This window comes from Rhinoraja longicauda, chromosome 8, assembly GCF_053455715.1.
Source record: "Rhinoraja longicauda isolate Sanriku21f chromosome 8, sRhiLon1.1, whole genome shotgun sequence".
Lineage (NCBI taxonomy): Eukaryota > Metazoa > Chordata > Chondrichthyes > Rajiformes > Arhynchobatidae > Rhinoraja > Rhinoraja longicauda.
The window spans coordinates 11,249,601-11,268,072 of NC_135960.1; the positions used below are offsets into that span (position 1 = coordinate 11,249,601).

At 39.7% G+C, this 18,472-nt stretch overlaps 1 protein-coding gene across 4 annotated transcripts in view; it reads left to right on the forward strand.

Moving 5' to 3' along the window:
• The window catches only part of ptpn4a (protein tyrosine phosphatase non-receptor type 4a), a 150,661-nt gene that overhangs the window by 90,216 nt on the left and 41,973 nt on the right, over positions 1 to 18,472 (forward strand). For 3 of the 4 annotated variants that reach the window (XM_078403321.1, XM_078403322.1, XM_078403323.1), the window contains 3 exons: positions 5,075 to 5,138; positions 11,158 to 11,330; positions 12,483 to 12,551. In XM_078403321.1, coding sequence (XP_078259447.1) covers positions 5,075 to 5,138; positions 11,158 to 11,330; positions 12,483 to 12,551 — 306 coding nt within the window. The remainder of the gene's footprint in view (positions 1 to 5,074; positions 5,139 to 11,157; positions 11,331 to 12,482; positions 12,552 to 18,472) is intronic. The other variant, XM_078403325.1, reaches the window with a different exon arrangement.

The following is an 18,472-nucleotide window of genomic DNA, read 5'->3' on the forward strand; positions in this document are numbered from 1 at the left end:
TAATGTTGATTTTGAAAAAGCTTTTTATATAATACATTTTGAAATAATAATTTGTATAATAAATACGCTTTGAAATAAGGTTTTCCTGGCAAGATTTCGAAACATTTGCACAGATTTCAAATTGAGTAGAATCAAAATCAAATTGATAATTCTCAGTTGTCACAGTGAAATTCTTTTTCAGTATTGAAGCATGTAACCAAATTTGAGATTCAATTAAATCCCAAAGTGTCATAAACAAATCTTGTCAAAAGGTTTTTTGGCTGTGTGTCAGCAAAACTTTGGATTAAAATGTTTACGGTTATTAAAGCGACAAAGAAATCCTATGTTTCTCCATTGCATGTTTCATGGCTGAAATAGCTTCAGTTTCAAGTGTTATATCTGGTGTTCATTGTATTTGTTAGTATCTCTAAATTAAGAACTTTTATGACTTATAAATAGCGTGGAGGTTAATATTAAATAATGTTAGGGTGTCATATTGAAGTCATTGTCCTTCAAACCTGCTCTGTCAATAAAGCGTAACTAATCTGATCTTCCTTCAAGTCCATTCTCCTGCCTGGTGTCTAAACCTCAGGTCAAGTTACGTTTATTTTCATACTCGCAAGTACGATGAGGTACAATACAATTAAAATCTTGCTTGTAGCAGCATCCATGGACACCGGACTCGAACAACACACAAAACAATTTAATCATGTTAGTAAAAAAAGATTATAAACAGGACACTGTCATAAATAAATGCACAATTAGAAAACAAGTCCATGATAGTGCAAATGCTGCCTGTGATGTTCCGTTGTTGAGGTAGAATCAGGGTTACCAGTTCAAGAATGTGATGGTGTAGGAAAGTTTCTGAACCTGGTGATGTTGAACTCCAGGCTCCTGTATCTCCTGCCTGATGGTAGCAGCAAAAAGGGGGCATGGCCCATATGGTATTGGTTTATTATTGTCACGTGTATTGAGGCACAGTTTGTTTTATGTGCTACCCAGGCAAATCATATTGTCCATCAGATGGTGTAAAAGAGAATGTAGAATATTGTGTTGCAGCTACACAGAATGTGCAGATTACAAATAAAAAGGTTTTGATGAAATAGATTGGAAGATCAGAAATTCATCCTTGACATAAGAAAGGTCCTTTGAAGAGCCCGCAACAGCACAGTTAAGAACTCTTCTTGAAGCTGCAGGATGACAAAAGTGAGTGGTGAGCTGGAGCGGGTGTATTGATACAGGCTGATTTTTGAGGATTCAAATAAATGATTGGAGAAAGAACACTTCAAGTATTCTTCCTGAATTGCTAACACTTTTTAATCTTTCAGTTTTAAGTTTTTGATCGTGACACTGCTGCCTTTGTGCAGTAACAAGTATCGATCCTACTTTTTGGTGATATTTATTCACAAAATGCTGGAGTAACTCAGCAGGTCAGGCAGCATCTCGGGAGAGAAGGAATGGGTGACGTTTTGGGTCGAGACCCTTCATATCATCATATCATGTATATACAGCCGGAAACAGGCCTTTTCGGCCCTCCAAGTCCGTGCCGCCCAGTGATCCCCGTACATTAACATTATCCTACACCCACTAGGGACAATTTTTACATTTACCCAGCCAATTAACCTACATACCTGTACGTCTTTGGAGTGTGGGAGGAAACCGAAGATCTCGGAGAAAACCCACGCAGGTCACGGGGAGAACGTACAAACTCCTTACAGTGCAGCACCCGTAGTCAGGATCGAACCTGTGTCTCCGGCGCTGCATTCGCTGTAAAGCAGCAACTCTACCGCTGCGCTACCGTGCCGCCCAGACGTGCCGCCCACCCTTCTTCAGACTGCTGAGTTACTCCAGCATTTTGTGAATAAATACCTTCGATTTGTACCAGCATCTGCAGTTATTTTCTTACACTACTTTTTGGTGAAGCCTGTTCCCTCCAAACATAATAATCAAGTACTCAAGCTTTTCTGGTTTATTTTTCAACGCTCTCTCCCAATACATAGTTGGTTGCCATTTACTTAATACATTAGCCAAACTACCATGCCCTTCAGAATTTTCCGTTCACCCTGGAACCCCAGAAAGGGTCTCTGGTTTTGGCTCTCCAATCTTCTTTGTCCATGTTTTCACTGAACACTGCTTACTCCAAAAATGTAATGATATAAACAGGTTTTTGAGGATTTGGATCAATGATTGGAGAAATAACATTTTAAGGCTACAAGCACTATTTATTATAGTAAAATACAGGAAAATATTAATAAAGCATCAAATCTCACATCCTACTGCTCGTCAATCTTCACTGATACGAGTGGCTGCTGGTGGCAATACGTTGTGGCCTTCTGCCCATTAGGGACTCTGCCTTGCGATGGCCGGTTTGGAGAACTTGAGGATCCTGGCACATTTCTGGATCCCAGTCCAACGTGAAGTCCCATAAGCTCACTCGTACCATACTCTTTTACTTAATAAGCCCATGCTGCTTCCTTAATATTTAAACAAAAGTCAACTATATTTTTAAAACTAGGCATCCTCCTTAGTCATGACAATGGGAAATATTAGGTCAAGCTACACCTTGGATGTGTCTTGTCTTACTACTATATGCCCTTGGGACTGCATGAACTGCGGCCTCATGAACAAATTCCTTTCACATGAACAAAATTATTTTCCTAAGACCCTATTGGTTTTCTAAGTGAACCCGCTTACGCTGAGTGCTGATAGCAGTCAACTCTATTTTGGCTGAAAAGCCAGTTCTAACCCTTATATTATAGGTTGGCATAAGAGAAAGGGAACAAAAATGGGAGGGCCGGAGGTGGATTGGAAGGAAACGATGAGGAAAACGCAGGAGGTTAGGGTTACCTGAAGTTGGAAAATTCATTGTTCTTCTTGGGTTGGAGGAAGGAGTATCCTAGAATGCTTGAATTATGTTGTCAGTGTACTTCCTCCATTCCTAAAAATAGCAAGTTGTACATTATTAATATTCTAGAGTTAACAGTTTAGAATTTGCCTTGCCTGCTTATTATGAAGATTGTTTCTTGATCAATGAAGAGTTAATTTTCATGAGCCATAAAGTTGAAAAATTAGCACTATTCAGTAGATCAGGATATGGATTTTCCTTGGGTGTTCAATAAGATTTCTAGCCGAAGCTTGGAAGCAAAATAGCCATGGCTTTGACAAAGTAATGTGATTGAAGGTGGCTTTGGCACTAGAAAAGATGAATTGGTTGTCAATGGAGAAGGTGACAAGAAAAGAGACATATAACGAGTTGCCTCCATTTACACTCTTGCTGCTTGTAAAATTAAACTAGAATGATATTTTTTAAATCTGCTCTATAAAAAGATCTGTGCATAAATTAAGCAAAATAATTCAAATAAAATATATATAAAGCTTTAAAAATTAAGTGACTTATTAGGGCAGCATAACATGCAGTGGATAGATGTTCAGAACCGCATGGAGCCACACGCTGAAATGTAGTTAGAGGGAGAGACTAATCTTAATATATTTAATAGCCATCAGTTAGAACCATTAACACACCAAAGATGATTTTGGATATTTTAAACTTGAGGGAAAATAAGAATTGGTAATTCACTGCATTAATGTTGATGACATGACAAATTATCCACTATATTATCTATAACAAGTGGTCTAATCATATGCAAAATGAAGATTTTATTCACTTTAACAGGTTTTAAAAATTGAGGAGCATAGATATAAAGTAATTGGTAGAAGCTTTAGACCAGAGATGAGAAAAAGCTCAGACTGAAAATGTCAGAAGCTATGAAAAAGTAATTACATGTGTACTTGAAAAACCATGACAGGACTAAGTGATGAAATGTGAAATTAGGTTTGGTAATAACATTTTTGATTGCTCCAGGCATAATAGGCTAAATGGTTGTTTGGTGTCATAATTTTCTGATCATAGAAATCTTTGTACCACACCCTTTTCAATCTTTGTGCCCACTTGTATTTATTTAAACCGATGTGAGGTAATTGGCATTAGTTTCAGGTTTTGGTTACAAACAATAACTACCTTCGTAAGTGTAATTCAAATTATGTGTAGTCAGATACAGTGTAACTCTGTTCAAGGATTCGTCCACTCCTTCCAAACTCCTCCACATTACCAGCCAAATATTCATCTCGAGTGTGCCCTTTTACCATTAACTGCATCACTGTGCAAAGTGCACATAATTAACCAAGTTTTTATTCTTAGCAGTTCAGTACACAAACACTGGCTATGAATATCTACCCTTTATATGAGTCTTCTCTAAATTTTCACTTTTATTGCCACAGATCTCTAGGCTTACCAGTATTCCATTAACACATGGAGTTGTGCTGCGTACACAGCCAACAGCAAAGGGACTGTGACACTGCCAGCTACATCATAGTGATAAATGGGAAGAATTCTGATCTGTCCCTTGACTGAAGTGGAAGTGCTTAAAGCAAGAAAAATCTTAGTTTCCCTTAGTGTATTGCAAATAATGGCAATTATATCCATTTTAAAGAGGAAACCAAAGGTAGTCCTCATGATTATATCTGGATGAAACTGTGCTGAATTACTAATTTGTAAAAGGAACAGGTCAATATTCGAACCAGAGCTTTTTGATGATTATAATGCAGGTTCAATTGCTTTCTCCCTTCAGTAATTTCCATCCTAATTACAGGTTTGTTTAAGAAAAGTTTCCAAAAGAAAGTTAATCCAACAGGTCAACTGACTTGCTGACATTGTCATCTGATTCAGGAGGTGGTAGGATTGCATTGAGTATCTTGGTTGATACTACATTGCAATCCTAGGATGATGCTAAACTGTCAGGTGAGCTCAAGGTCTTATCTACCCTATGGCATTGATGTGAAAAATCCCATACCTCCTTTAAAAGCAGCAGTACACCCCCAATGTCTTTAGTATGAAAGTCATTGCAAATTGTCTTCCAGATTTCATACATTACATGGGTCGACAACATTTAGTTATTTAGTTGAAGAAATCATTTGGAATATCTTGAGGTTATTATGTGAAAGATGTTGTGTACAAGTTTTTCTTTCCAACATTTTAATGATGCTCCCATTAAAATATTTGATAATTACTGTTATTACTGTTATTCCTTTTACACAGGTTGAAGATTGTAAAAATATCATTTAAATGCAAACAGTTCTTCATTCAGCTGAGAAGAGAATTGGTAAGTAACCTTTGCGCATTGTTTTAATTTAAAATATTTTATGCAAGAATTTAAAATTAGATTTTAACAGCGAGTGTTTTATGCCCCATTAAATAAGAAACAATTTTGGCTCCGCTTGTGTATTGCTTTGTAGTTCGCACTGGTTTAAAAGGCTTGTGATGAATTGCAATGCTCTGGGCACTCGATGGGTAAATTATCATTGAGGAAGGGATGAAAGGACTGCAGACTGCACACTATCATGAGTACTTGCAACGAACACTAGGCAGCGACTAACCAGCTGATGCATGCTCTATGTACTGTGCAGTTACAATGCCTTGTGCATCCTGTACAGGTCCACCACCTTTTTGTTTCGGCAACTGGTGGTCCGACACCTCCATTAATCTGGACAAAGTTTCAAGAGCGCACATGAAACCCCCTTCCCCTCAAATCTGGGTCAGTCGGCCAATCGGGACTATCCCAGCTGATCTGCGGTTCGAATTTGCCCCCCTGCGGACGGGGCTCTTGAACGCCAGCCGGAGTCGGCAGATCTGTTCCTGTAACCGCCTTCCGAGGCCGACTTTGCAGGCCGGTATCTCGGCCCCTAGGCGGTCCAGTCTGCACCGTTTGATTCCTCTCGGAGGCTGTGATCTCTGGTCTGGCAAAACAAATAATCCAGTAAGACTCTGGAACCAAGGGTTGTCGGAAAATTGGTGGTGGACCTGTACTATGCAGAGTGTAGGAAAGAACTGTAGATGCTAGTTTAAACCGAAGATAGACACACAAATTATATATTTAATACGTATAATAAAATTATCATTGCTTAGATCATTATTTTCACATGGTTCTATTAGTATTGGTGTTATTTGAATTTGTTTAAAGGAGTTTTTAACCACCTGATGTGAATTGTTACACTGAAAATGCCTTGTTTTAAATCTAAAAAGGTCACCTTGTAATCTCTATCGCATCAACATTGCAGAAAGCCAAGAGGACTATAGAACAAGCAATGGTGGAATTAAATAGGAAATTGGAATGCTAGAGGTGGTGTTTAAAAAGATTAAGCATAAAGAGTATAAGAAGTGGAAGCAGGAACAGGCTATTAGAACCCTTACACCTGCTTCATTATTACAATATGGCTAATGTTTTATCTTGTTGGAAATCCTTGGATGTTTTGTTAATGTTTGAAGGGATGGAGAACAGGGTACTGCATATGTCTGGTGTCTTAAAAGAGGAATGACACAATCATTCATATTATCGAGGGAGAATGTAAAGTACTGCAAATGGTAGACTTGGAGATGACTTGCAAATTCTTTCAAATGGATAAATTAAGTAAAAGGCTCTTAATTGAAGCAAATCATTAAATTGTACAGGCAAAGACTTAATTTTCCAGACAATTTTGGCTGCTGGCACGATGACAGAGGTTATTAATACACATTATTTAAATAAGGTGAAAACAGTTGGTTAGTTGGTTGAACTATTTGAATATACTTTGAGGGATAAAGTTTAGGCAATAGCTTAAGCAAGGGATCGTTATTATGAACTTTATTGAAAGACCATTTATTTGCATGATATTTTTCTCATGGTGATGTACTTCAGACATTATTTAGCAATCAGAATACATTGGCAGTAAAATTAAATTTGGTGTCATCAGTGTAAATGGTGTATTTTTTTCAGCTCTGCAGTTCTGTTATGTGTTGATAGTTTGTGTGGAGGGGAAATTGTTACTCTTGCATGGCAGTGGCTTAAAGAATAGAGGCAAGTGAATATGAAGCACTTCTGAGTCACTAGATAGCATTATCTTAAAAGTGGAATATTAACTGAATTCTTAAAATATCTTGAAGTGTTGTATTTTTAGTCTTTAGAATATCTGAAGAACTGTCAAACAGGAAATTATATGAAAGACTGCTTCCCCAGATAAATTTCAGCATCATGGTAAAAAGGCATATGTCATGCTTGCCTTCATTGATCGATGCATTGAGTAGAAGAGTGAATAAGTCATGAAACAGCCTAGTAGGACTTTGGTTCAGCTGTATTTGGAATATTGTGTGCATTTTTGATCACCCCAAACCAGGATGTGGAGCCTTAGAGTGAGTGCAGGAGAGGTTTACCAAAAAGATGCCTGATTTAGGGGCCATTTGCTACAAGGAGAGATTGGAAAAGACGTTATTTTTTCTCTGCAACATCGGAGGTTGAGGGGGATACCTTAGGATGGAAATAGCAAATACGAGAAGGCATAGCTTGAAAGTGAAATGGGCAATGTTTAAAGGAAATGTGTGGGGGGGGGGGGGGGGGGGTACAGAGGGTGGTGAGTGCCTGGAATCGGCTGCTGGGTTTGGTGGTGGAGGCAGAGATTACAGTGGCATTTAAGAGATTGTTGGATAGGCACATAGATATGCAGGGAATGGAGGGATATGGATTATATGCAGGCAGATAAGAGTTGGTCTTTGCTCTATATTTGGCATACATGTAGACTGAAAGGCTAGTTCCTGTGCTGTACTGTTCTACGTAGCGAGCATCTGCGGATAGAAACATAGAAACTAGGTGCAGGAGTCAGCCATTCGACCCTTCGAGCCAGCATGATCATGGCTGATCATGGCTGATCATCCAAAGTCAGTACCCCATTCCCTCTTTTTCCCCATATCCCTTGATTCCATTAGCCTTAAGAGCTAAATCTAACTCTTAAACATCCAATGAATTGGCCTCCAGTGCCTTCTGTGGCAGAGAATGCCACAGATTCACAACTCTCTGGGTGAAAAAGTGTTTCCTCATCTCAGTCCTAAATGGCCTACCCCTTATTCTTAAACTGTGACCCCTGGTTCTGAACTCCCCCAATATCGGGAACATTTTTCCTGCATCTAGCCTGTCCAACCCCTTAAGAATTTTATATGTTTCTAAATGATCCCCTCTTATCCTTCTAAATTCCAGTGAATACAAGCCCAGTCGACCCATTCTTTCATCACATGTCAGTCCCGCCATCCCGGGAATCAACCTGGTTAGCCTACGCTGCCCTCCCTCAATAGCAAGAATGTCTTCTCAGCGGGACAGGCAGCATCTCTGGAGAGAAGGAATGGGTGACGTTTCCGGTTCAAGACGGGTCTGAAGATGTCTGAAAAAGGGTCTCGACCCGAAATGTCACCCATTCTCTCCAGAGATACTGCCTGTCCCGCTGAGTTACTCCAGCTTTTTATGTCTATCTTCTGTACTGTTCGATGTTCTGCTTTTAAAATCTTTTTTTTATTTTCTGCACATCCATTTATTCTTAGAACTAAATAAACCCAAGACTTTAAAGGTTCAGAGACCACATATAACATAGTTTTGAGAAAGGAGCACTTTTAATTTCAAGTTTTTGTGTACCTTGTTGTGTGTTGTGACTGTTGGCAGACTAATTTCCCTCCGGGGGATGAATAAAGTTTATCGTATCGTATTGTACAATCTTTCAAATACACTAAAGAAAGAGCAGGAAGTTAATCGAGACACGAGGAACTGCAGACACAAACTGCCGGAGTCGCCCAGCAGGTCAGCAGCAAATCTAGAGAATGGGATAGGTGATGTTTTGGGTCAAGACGACTCAGACTGTGGTAGAAGGGAAAAGCTGGAAGAGAGGTGGGGACAAGGCCCCCCCACACCCATCATGTACACTTTTTACCGAGGCGCCATCGAGAGCATCCTCAGCAGCTGCATCACTGTGTGGTTCGGAAGCTGCACAGCCTCCAGCCGCAAGACCCTGCAGCGCATAGTGAACACTGCTGAGAGGATCACTGGCGCCTCACTCCCAACACTCCTGGTCCTTTACACCACCCGCCTCACCCGCAAAGCATTGAGCATTGTGGGTGACCCCTCCCACCCCTCCAACAGCCTCTTCACCCTCCTGCCTTCAGGGAGAAAGTTTCGCAGCCTGAGGTCGAGCACCATCCGACTAAAGAACAGTTTTTTCCACCAGGCTGTCAGGATGCTGAACTCTCTCCCCTCCCTCCCTCCTCTCTCCCCTGCTCCCATTGGACCTGGACTTTAACACCCCACACACACGCACATCCAGCACCAGACACTTTTTTTTTAATGCTGCTATGGACAGGCTTTGCACTACTGTTCATTATTTTTTATTGTAATATATTCATCTTCATCTTTTTTTCATTGAAGTGACTATATTTTATTAAACTGTATATATTGACTGTTGTTTGCTGTGCCTTTTTAATTTTAACTTAATTTAATGCACTTTATTCCTCGGGATTGTGGGAAACGGTATTTCGATCTTCTGTTTGTGTAAACTAACTGAAAATTGACAATAAAGTTGACTTTTGACTTTTTAAAACTTTGACTTTTGAGCCTGGCAAGTGATAGACGAGGGAGGTTTTTTGATTGGAAATTAACAAGTAGGTAGTCCGTTGCCATAAAAATGTAGATCAGATGTTGCCTATTTCAGAGTAACGTGAGAAGTGTTATTTCATCAAACTGCTGTCCATGTAGTTGTGACCAACATCTAGTATTTTGAAGTGTATAAAGTTGCGCATAAATTTTATGGAATAAAATTCCATTGCAGGGAGAAGAATTTAATTCGGAATTAGGAAATCTGAAATTAAAACCATGTTTTTAATCGAGTGCATTGAGTACAGTAATACATAAAACAGGTTAACCTGTTAACATTAGCCTGTTTTTACATTACAACCAGTTGGGCAGTAATTATCTTGACTTTTGCAGATAAAAGTGCCCCTTTAAGAGAAATAATTACAGCAGTTCTTGATAATTTTATAGCATCTGGATGTCAGGTAGAACTCAAACTGTACTGGTGTTCTGGCCTTTTGCTTGCTATTCTCATATTTCCTTTATTTTCTGATGAACTAAGCTTTACCAAAGTTTTAGGATTGTTGTATTTGGGAAATAAATACTGGAAAGAGGTTAGGAAGAGGTAGTGGGATTGTGAAATATCAACATTGTGTACAGGGTGTTGACCAAATAATCTTTTTGTGCCGTGGATGCTGAACAATTTGCATTGTGTGGGAAGGAACTGCAGATGCTGGTTTAAATCGAAGATAGACACAAAATGCTGGAGTAACTCAGCATGACAGGCTGACAGACAGACAGGCAGACAGAAGAGAAGGAAATGGGTGACTTTTTGGGTCGAGACCCTTCTTCAGATCTTTTTACATTATTACTTTTTTGTTTTCAATTTACATTGTTGGTTTTAGGCACAATTGCTGCTGGTTGCTGACTATTGAGACTTTAAATACTGACGACAATTTACCATTGATTAAAACTGGTTAAGGTCATTCTGAGTTAAACAACATTTACATTGGACGGAAGCAAAATCTAAGTGCGGGAAATCTGGGAACAAAAACAAAATTACAGAAATGCTTAGCCGGCCAGGCTGCATTTGTCGAGAAACCTCGAGTTGATGCCTACTGCGCAATTCCAATATGTTGGGGATTCGTGCTCCTCAAAGGATGCTCAGTAATTCGTGCTCCTCAAAGGTGCTGAATCAGTATATCAGTTTACGTTCGCACCAATCTTTTCAGCCTTTAAGGCCAGGGGATTACATTCTATGTTTAGGCTTTGCCAATATAAATTTATGGAGACGTACAAAATGCTGGAGTAACTCAGGAGGTCAGGCAGCATCTCTGGAGAAAAGGAATAGGTAACGTTTCGGGTTGGAACTCTTCTTCAGACTGAAAGATGGAGGTGTGAGGGCTGGAGGTGAGAACAGGCCAAACCAAAGCAGGGCCAACAACAGATGACCTCAGGAAGGATGGAGTCTATCTTTGGTATAAACCAGCATCTGCAGTTCCTTCCTATGCATAAATTTATGAAGAGTTTTGCAAATCGTGGTCCATTGACTTCTAATAAAAATAGCAGAAAGCATAATTGTTTATTTACTCGAAGGTATTTAATATAATTGTTTATTTACTCATTGATGAAATTGTACCAGTGGGATTAAAAGCAAATTATACAATTGTCTTTGGTTTTAGATATTTCTAGTTACTCTGGAAATCTAAAGAAATATTTGCAGTTAATCAACGACCTTAAATTCCTTAAATTTCTCTCCATTCAGCTTGACTCGAGAGAAACATTACTAGGATTTAATATGGGGAACTACCGAGCTTGTAAGAATTTATGGAAATCCTGTGTGGAACATCATACATTCTTCCGACTAGAAAGACCAGTACCTCCACAGAAGAACTTTTTTGCACATTATTTTACATTGGGGTCAAAGTTCCGATACTGGTAGGTCAATAAAGCACATTGCTTTTATTACAATTAATGGTTTTTTTATTTGGGTATAAAAGTATTGTTTGATGTGTAAAATGGTGCTATAACCTCAGTTATGATTTGCCTAGCATATTTTTTAGGCTAACATTCATTTGTTGTAGTCTGTGGTCTTAATATAAATTAGGGCAGTTTTTTGTTGCATTAAGATTTTAATCTTTCAGCTTTCTTTTCAAATAACCAAAAGCATATGCTTTTCACTAAAACAACCATACACTTGCATCAATCTTCAGAATGAGGTCTTCTTCAGGCTTCAAATATTTCACTTTCTCTGGGCTTGCCTTGAAAGTAGTGCCAATCATTTTCATTAAGTCTGATTCAGAATTCTCCGCCGTTTGGCTCTACTCTGGGGATGTAACTGCTTCATCGGCCAATGCATGTCATTATTAAACCAAATTCAGCACATTTTTGGTGTCCATCCCACCTCAACTTGTATATTCGTATGCAAAACAATTGACAATTGTTAAAAGTTGTAGTTGCCACTTCCTGCTTACCTAACTTTTAAAAATTATAATGGACCAAAATCAACAGTTTTTAAATTAAATTTATCTATTTGGATGACCAGATTTCAATATTAGCCCGTGTTGAATTCCAGGCTTGTAATAAATATTGCAATATGAACCAAGAGGATGAACAGGTACAATATGTAATGTGCAATAGAAAAAAAGAGTCAAATGTAGAATCTTTCATCTCTCCGCACCACCAGGTTTTATATGTTCCTCTTGTGTACTTTTGGTAATTAATTTATATTACATTATATTTGTAACTTTCACACAGGAAAGTTTGTGAACTGCGAGTATTGCACTAAAATATTATAGAAGAATGCAGTCGTTTTTTTCTGAATGGAAATTGATGACATTTATGTATGGGTTTTAATCCAAAAATTAACCTTGGATGGAAACTGGCATTTAAAATTTGCCATATAATTTTAGTTTACAACCCATTTTGACAAATGCTTGTATATTCTGACTGTCCCATGTCAAATGCAACAGTTCTGTGCCCCAGGCTTACTCCTTTTTATATGAATAAGTGACAGTAATTGAGATCTTTGTCACAGTATATTTATAAAGTAAATTGGTAATTAAATTTTAATTTGATTTTAATTTGTAGTGGGAGGACAGAAGTTCAGTCCGTGCAATATGGAAAAGAGAAAGCAAACAAAGACAGGGTATTTGCCAGGTATGGGACATCTATATGGTTCTTTGCCATGGGAGTTTTAAAATTGAGTAACTCTTCTGCAGTAAATCTGCAGTTAAAAAAATTAGTAATTGCAATAAATCTGTACTGATTCCTCCATATGAAATACTTGTATTTGCTAATTTCATAAAATGAACATTTGGTATGCAAGATGTTTCGTTGGGAAGAACTTTGATGCGAACTCTGAAATGCATATAGAGGAGGATGTCAAGAACAGATGCAGATGTTCCTAAGTTAAAGTTGAAGTGATGAAATGTTTTAAGTAAGCACTAAACAGCCTGGTACAGATGGATAAGAAGTTCCAAAAGCAATGGACTGGAGTCCTGCCACATTCCGTAGGAACGTGGGTGGACAAGTACAAAGTTATTGGAAAGTGGTGGCAGCTTCAAGAATATCCCTTAACTACAATGATGGCAGAACCCTGAAAAATATGGCTGAATTTCCTCCTTTTGACATGGAAAAGACATTACCATAATTGGAATTCTCACTTGAGCAATCTGGGGGGGGTCACTATTTATCAGGCATTGTAAATGGACTAACCAGATTAACACTGCGGCTACTTGGACAAATGGATGGCTCTCTGAGTGACTTGTATCATGGGTCCTAAATATTTTTCACCATCTCCAAAACCCATGATCACTACTGCAGTTCCAACAATACCATCCAGGATAACAAGTTCAGAAGGACGAAGAAGACCACTTGAGTAAAAAACAATGCTGGCATACCACGGAGGGTCAGGCGACATTTGTGGAGGGATGGATAGGTGACGCTTTGGGTCAGGATCCTCCTTCAGACTGGAGACCATTTGATTGGTAATTTATCTGCCATTCTTGCCCACTACCATAACTGTACTGCTTCCCCTTCATAATGTTGCTGGTTTCAATGGCACTGGAGAAGGGTCTTGACCCGAAACGTCACCTATTATTCCTTCTCTCCAGAGAGATGCTGCCTGTCCTGCTGAGTTACTCCAGCATTTTGTGTCTAGCCATGAGGTAGAATTCAGCTGAAGCCCATTTTGAGCACTGCATGTTATTTTTGGATTTTTTAGATTGTAAACAACTTGTTTTACTATTTGTGCCAAAACTTTTTTTTTTGTCACTCCATTGCATATTCGCTTCCTCACATGTACACAATTTTCCGTCCTCCACCACTTCCAAGAAGGCCAGGCTAGACGTTTAGTTTATGCTGTTAAATTTGTCTGTATGGCAATTTATTCGTTGAAATTGGTAAGAGATTTAGTTCACTTGCAGATAAGTCTTGCACATCTTTAGTGAATTCCGAAATTGCTCATCGAAAGGTTATAATGAAGTGCGCTGATTAAAATTTGTAGCATTGGGTAGAAATTCAAGCAAACAAAACTAAACCAAGGGGGATTGCCAGGTTGTTTGTGGCTATTGTGCCCTGGGCAGGATGTGTGTCAGCAGCATGGGCTACATATTGTGAGGATCTGAGTTTTTACTCTGAGATGTTTTAACAGACTGGGAGTTTCCCTATGTCCTTATTGCTGGATAAAAGTGAAATAGTATTAACTCATTGTTACATTCATACCAAAAAGTCCCTTTTGTACAAAAAAAGGCATCAGAGAGTGGTGACACTTTGCATGCTCCTCCTGTTGAAACAGCCTTCTATGATCGTTTCTCCTTATCTATTTGTTCCAGCACTGAGAGAGTCATTAGAGCACTGAAACTCTTCTGACAATCGTCACTAAATCAGAACGGCTCTCAACTACCGATCTTTATTAGAGCTGATGCTACCAGCATAGCTGTGAGTAAGCACAAACCATGGAAGCATGGCATTCAGGGAATGTGTGGACTCCAGGTATGACTGAAATAGCTGGGATTTTGGCCCCCCTGTCCTCACATACTTCTAGCAATGTTCAATCACTCGAACGAGCTTGAAGAGCTTGGAGCAAAGCTTTTATTTCAAAGGGAGAATCAGTGACTGTTGTGTTCTTTTGTTTCACTGAAACATGGTCCACCCATGACGCCCCTTCCCCTGCACTCCAATCTGAGGGGTTGTCAATTTATCATACGGATCTTACAGAATCCTGGGATAAGGGGAAATGCGACATCTGCTTTTTAATCAACACTTCGTGGCGTACTGATGTGACAGTTCTTAGCTCCCCTGAAATGGAACCTGATCATAAAATGCCGTCCCTTTTAGCTACCGAGGGAATTCATTTCTACCATCTTGACAGCAATCTACATACCAGCCCAAGGTACCACTGATGAATTATACTTTGTCGTCAACTCTTGTGATGGCAAACACTGATCCCACATTCATCGTCGCTGATGACTTAAATCAAGCAAACTTCAGGAACATACTCCCCAAATACCATCAGCACGTCTCCTTCCCCACGCATAATGTTAACACTTTGACCAGTGCTATGCTGTCATGGAGTATGCTGGTTGCTCCATCTCTCAGCTTCACTTTGAACTAGTCTGATCATCTGTCAGTGCTGTTCCTTCTGCTTCACAGACAGAGATTGAGCACAAAGCACCAACAAAGCTAGTAATGCAGTGTGATAAAGACCACTTTATCCAGCCCGAATGAGTATACTTCAGTCATCACCGGTTTCATTTAGATATGTTGACAAATGTTCTGACCAATACATTCAGAGTCTGTCCTAACCAGGGACGTTGTACGAACGGGTGATTCACTCTCTGCTAAAGTGATGAAGTATGATCTCTGCCTGGCTATCGGGGTTGTCGAGAGAATTCCAAAACTAGCTGGAGGATCAATTCATTCAAGTGGATGCCAAGTGACTGTGGCAGAGCCTGAATACTATCATGAGCAACAGGCTGAAATTGGGGGCAATCTCTGGCAAACAATGCATCTCTACAACATGAGCTCATGTCTTTTGCGCCTGTTTTGAGCAGCCAAACAAAGTTCCGCCAGGGCACGTTGCCTCCATGCAGGGCTCGTTCTGTCCTGGACATCTTGACTGGTTAGATCTGCTTTCATGATGGTTAATTCTCGGACGATGGCTAATCCAGGTGGTCTCTGGGCAGGTTCTGAAATTGTGCGCTATTCAACTGATCAGGTCTTTATCAACATCTTCAACCTCGTGCTTCAATAAGGACATGTGCGTCAGGCTGTTGTTCATAGAGTACAGCTCAGCGTTGCTTAACATCATTGTCCCTTCAAAATGTATCAAACTCAGAGCCTGAGTCTATGCTCATCCTTATGTAACTGGATCCTTGACTTCCTTATTATTAACCCACAATTATTAACCCAGGTGGCATCAATGGTGCCAAAGTGGAGATGGTCAAGAGCTTCATGTTAATAGGCATAAATATCACCACAACAATTTATCCTGGGCCAAAAATACTGAAACGATGACCAAGGAAGCACATCAATACTTCTATTTCCTCAGAAGACTGAGGAAGTTTAGCATGTCCCTCAACTTCTACAGCTGCACTGTAGAAAGCATTGTTTCAGAATGCATCACAACTTAGTTTAGTAACAGCTCTGCCCAGAGAGAGCAACAGAGTGTTATGGAAGTAGCCCAAACAATCTCACAGTCCTGCTCCCAGCCCTCCACCCCACATCGTTTCCATATGAACTTCATGCTGCTTCGGAAAAGCAGCCTAGATAAGGACCATTTACTCGCCAGCCATTCTCCCCTCCCCTATCCTGTTGTGCAGAAGATGTCAAACCTTGATGGCACATATCACACAAACCACCAGATTCAGGAACAGCTACTTCTCTGCAGTTATCAGGGCTACTGAAAGGTCCTCTCTGAAGCAAAGGGTGGAGTCACAATCTCCCAACCTACCACATTGCGACTGTTGTAATTTTTAAATCTGCACATTCTATGCATCTAACATTGTAACGCTGTAACTATATGCTTCACGCCAGTATTTTTTTTCTTTGCATTACCTGTTACACTTGTGCAAAGCTTGATTGTACTCATTTATAATTTGATTTGACTGGTTAGCAAACAGTTTTTCTACTAGCATAGACACAAAGTGTTGGAGTAACTCAACGGGACAGGTAGTATCTCTAGAGAGAAGGAATGGGTGACATTTGGGGCCGAGACCCTTCTTCTGAAACGTCATCCATTCCTTCTCTCCAGAGATGCTGCCTGTCCGGCTGAGTTACTCCAGCACTTTGTGTCTATCCTCGGTTTAAACCAGCATCTGCATTTCCTTCCTACACAGTTTTTCCACTATATGTTGGTACATGTATTTGAAGACCAAAAATTTCGCACAGAACTCATAGACTTCTGAAAAGTACTAATCTCTGCCTTCCTGCATGCTTTTGAGACTATTGAGGGCGTGCAGCGTGGGTTTACTAGGTTAATTCCCGGAATTCACCTGCACCTATTTTCTATTGCCTATTGTCTATTGACTTCAATTTTAAAAGTTGAATAAGTCTGGCCTTCATGACAAGAGGAGTTGGGTTGGAGCCAAGAGGTCCTTCTGCAGTTGTACAGGGCCCTAGTGAGACCGCACCTGGAGTACTGTGTGCAGTTTTGGTCTCCAAATTTGAGGAAGGACATTCTTGCTATTGAGGGAGTGCAGCTTAGGTTCACTAGGTTAATTCCCGGAATGGCGGGACTGTTGTATGTAACACTGGAGCGACTGGGCTTGTATACACTGGAATTTAGCAGGATGAGAGGGGATCTTATTGAAACATATAAGATTATTAAGGGATTGGACACGCTAGAGGCACGAAACATGTTCCCAATGTTGGGGGAGTCCAGAACCAGGAGCCACAGTTTAAGAATAAGGGGTAGGCCATTTAGAACGGAGATGAGGAAAAACTTTTTCACTCAGAGTTGTAAATCTGCCCAGTATACCACCTCATCTGTGAAACATGGTGGTGGGGTTGTTTTGGCCTGTGCATGTATGGCTGCTGAAGGTACTAGCTCACTTATCTTCATTGATGATACAACTGCCGATGGTAGTAGCATAATGAATTCTGAAGTGTATAGACACATCCTATCTGCTCAATTTCAATTGGCCGGCGGTTCATTCTACAGCAAGACAATGATCCCAAACATACTGCTGGGGCAACAAAAGAGTTTTTTGAAGCTAAAAAATTGTCATTTCTTAAGTGGCCTAGTCAATCACCCGATCTGAACCCAATTGAGCATGTCTTTTATATGTTTGAAGGGGACGAGCCCCCAAAACAATCATAAGCCAAAGATGGCTGCAATACAGGCCTGGCAGAGCATCACCAAAGAAGACACCCAGCAACTGGTGATGTCCATGAATCGCAGACTTCAAGCAGTTATTGCATGCAAAGGATATGCAACAAAATACTAAACATAACTACTTTCATTTACATGACATTGCTGTGTCCCAAACATTATGGTGCCCTGAAATAGGGGAACTATGCATAAACACTGCTGTAATTTCTACATGGTGAAACCAAAATGTGTCAAAATGGCCTTTATTAAAATCTGACAATGTGCACTTTAACCACATGTGATTTTTTTTTTCTATTACAAATCTCAAATTCTGGGGTACAGAGACAAATAAATAAATGATGGGTCTTTGTCCCAAACATTAAGGAGGGCACTGTATATTGGTGCATGAAAAAAACAAGAAATGAAACCTTCCACAAAGTGGAAGAAATTTTGTACGTTTCAGTTTTTCATCTTTTTTTGGGGCATACAATCTTTGACTGGCCACATGACTGCAGGCATAACTATGGTGGTCAGATAAACCACAGCTGAGAACAGCTCACTGATGCAATGTGGTTACATTTTCTGCGAAATGCCCTTATGCACAGGAAATTCATCAAAACCAGTTTGAGAGTGGGTGGGACCACCAAGTTAAAATTGTTGAGATATTTTTCCTTCAGTTGTAAGATAACACTGAAAACTGCACAGCCTTTTTAATAGATCTAGATTAAATAACTTCATGCCCATGTATTGCAGGTAACTTTTAATT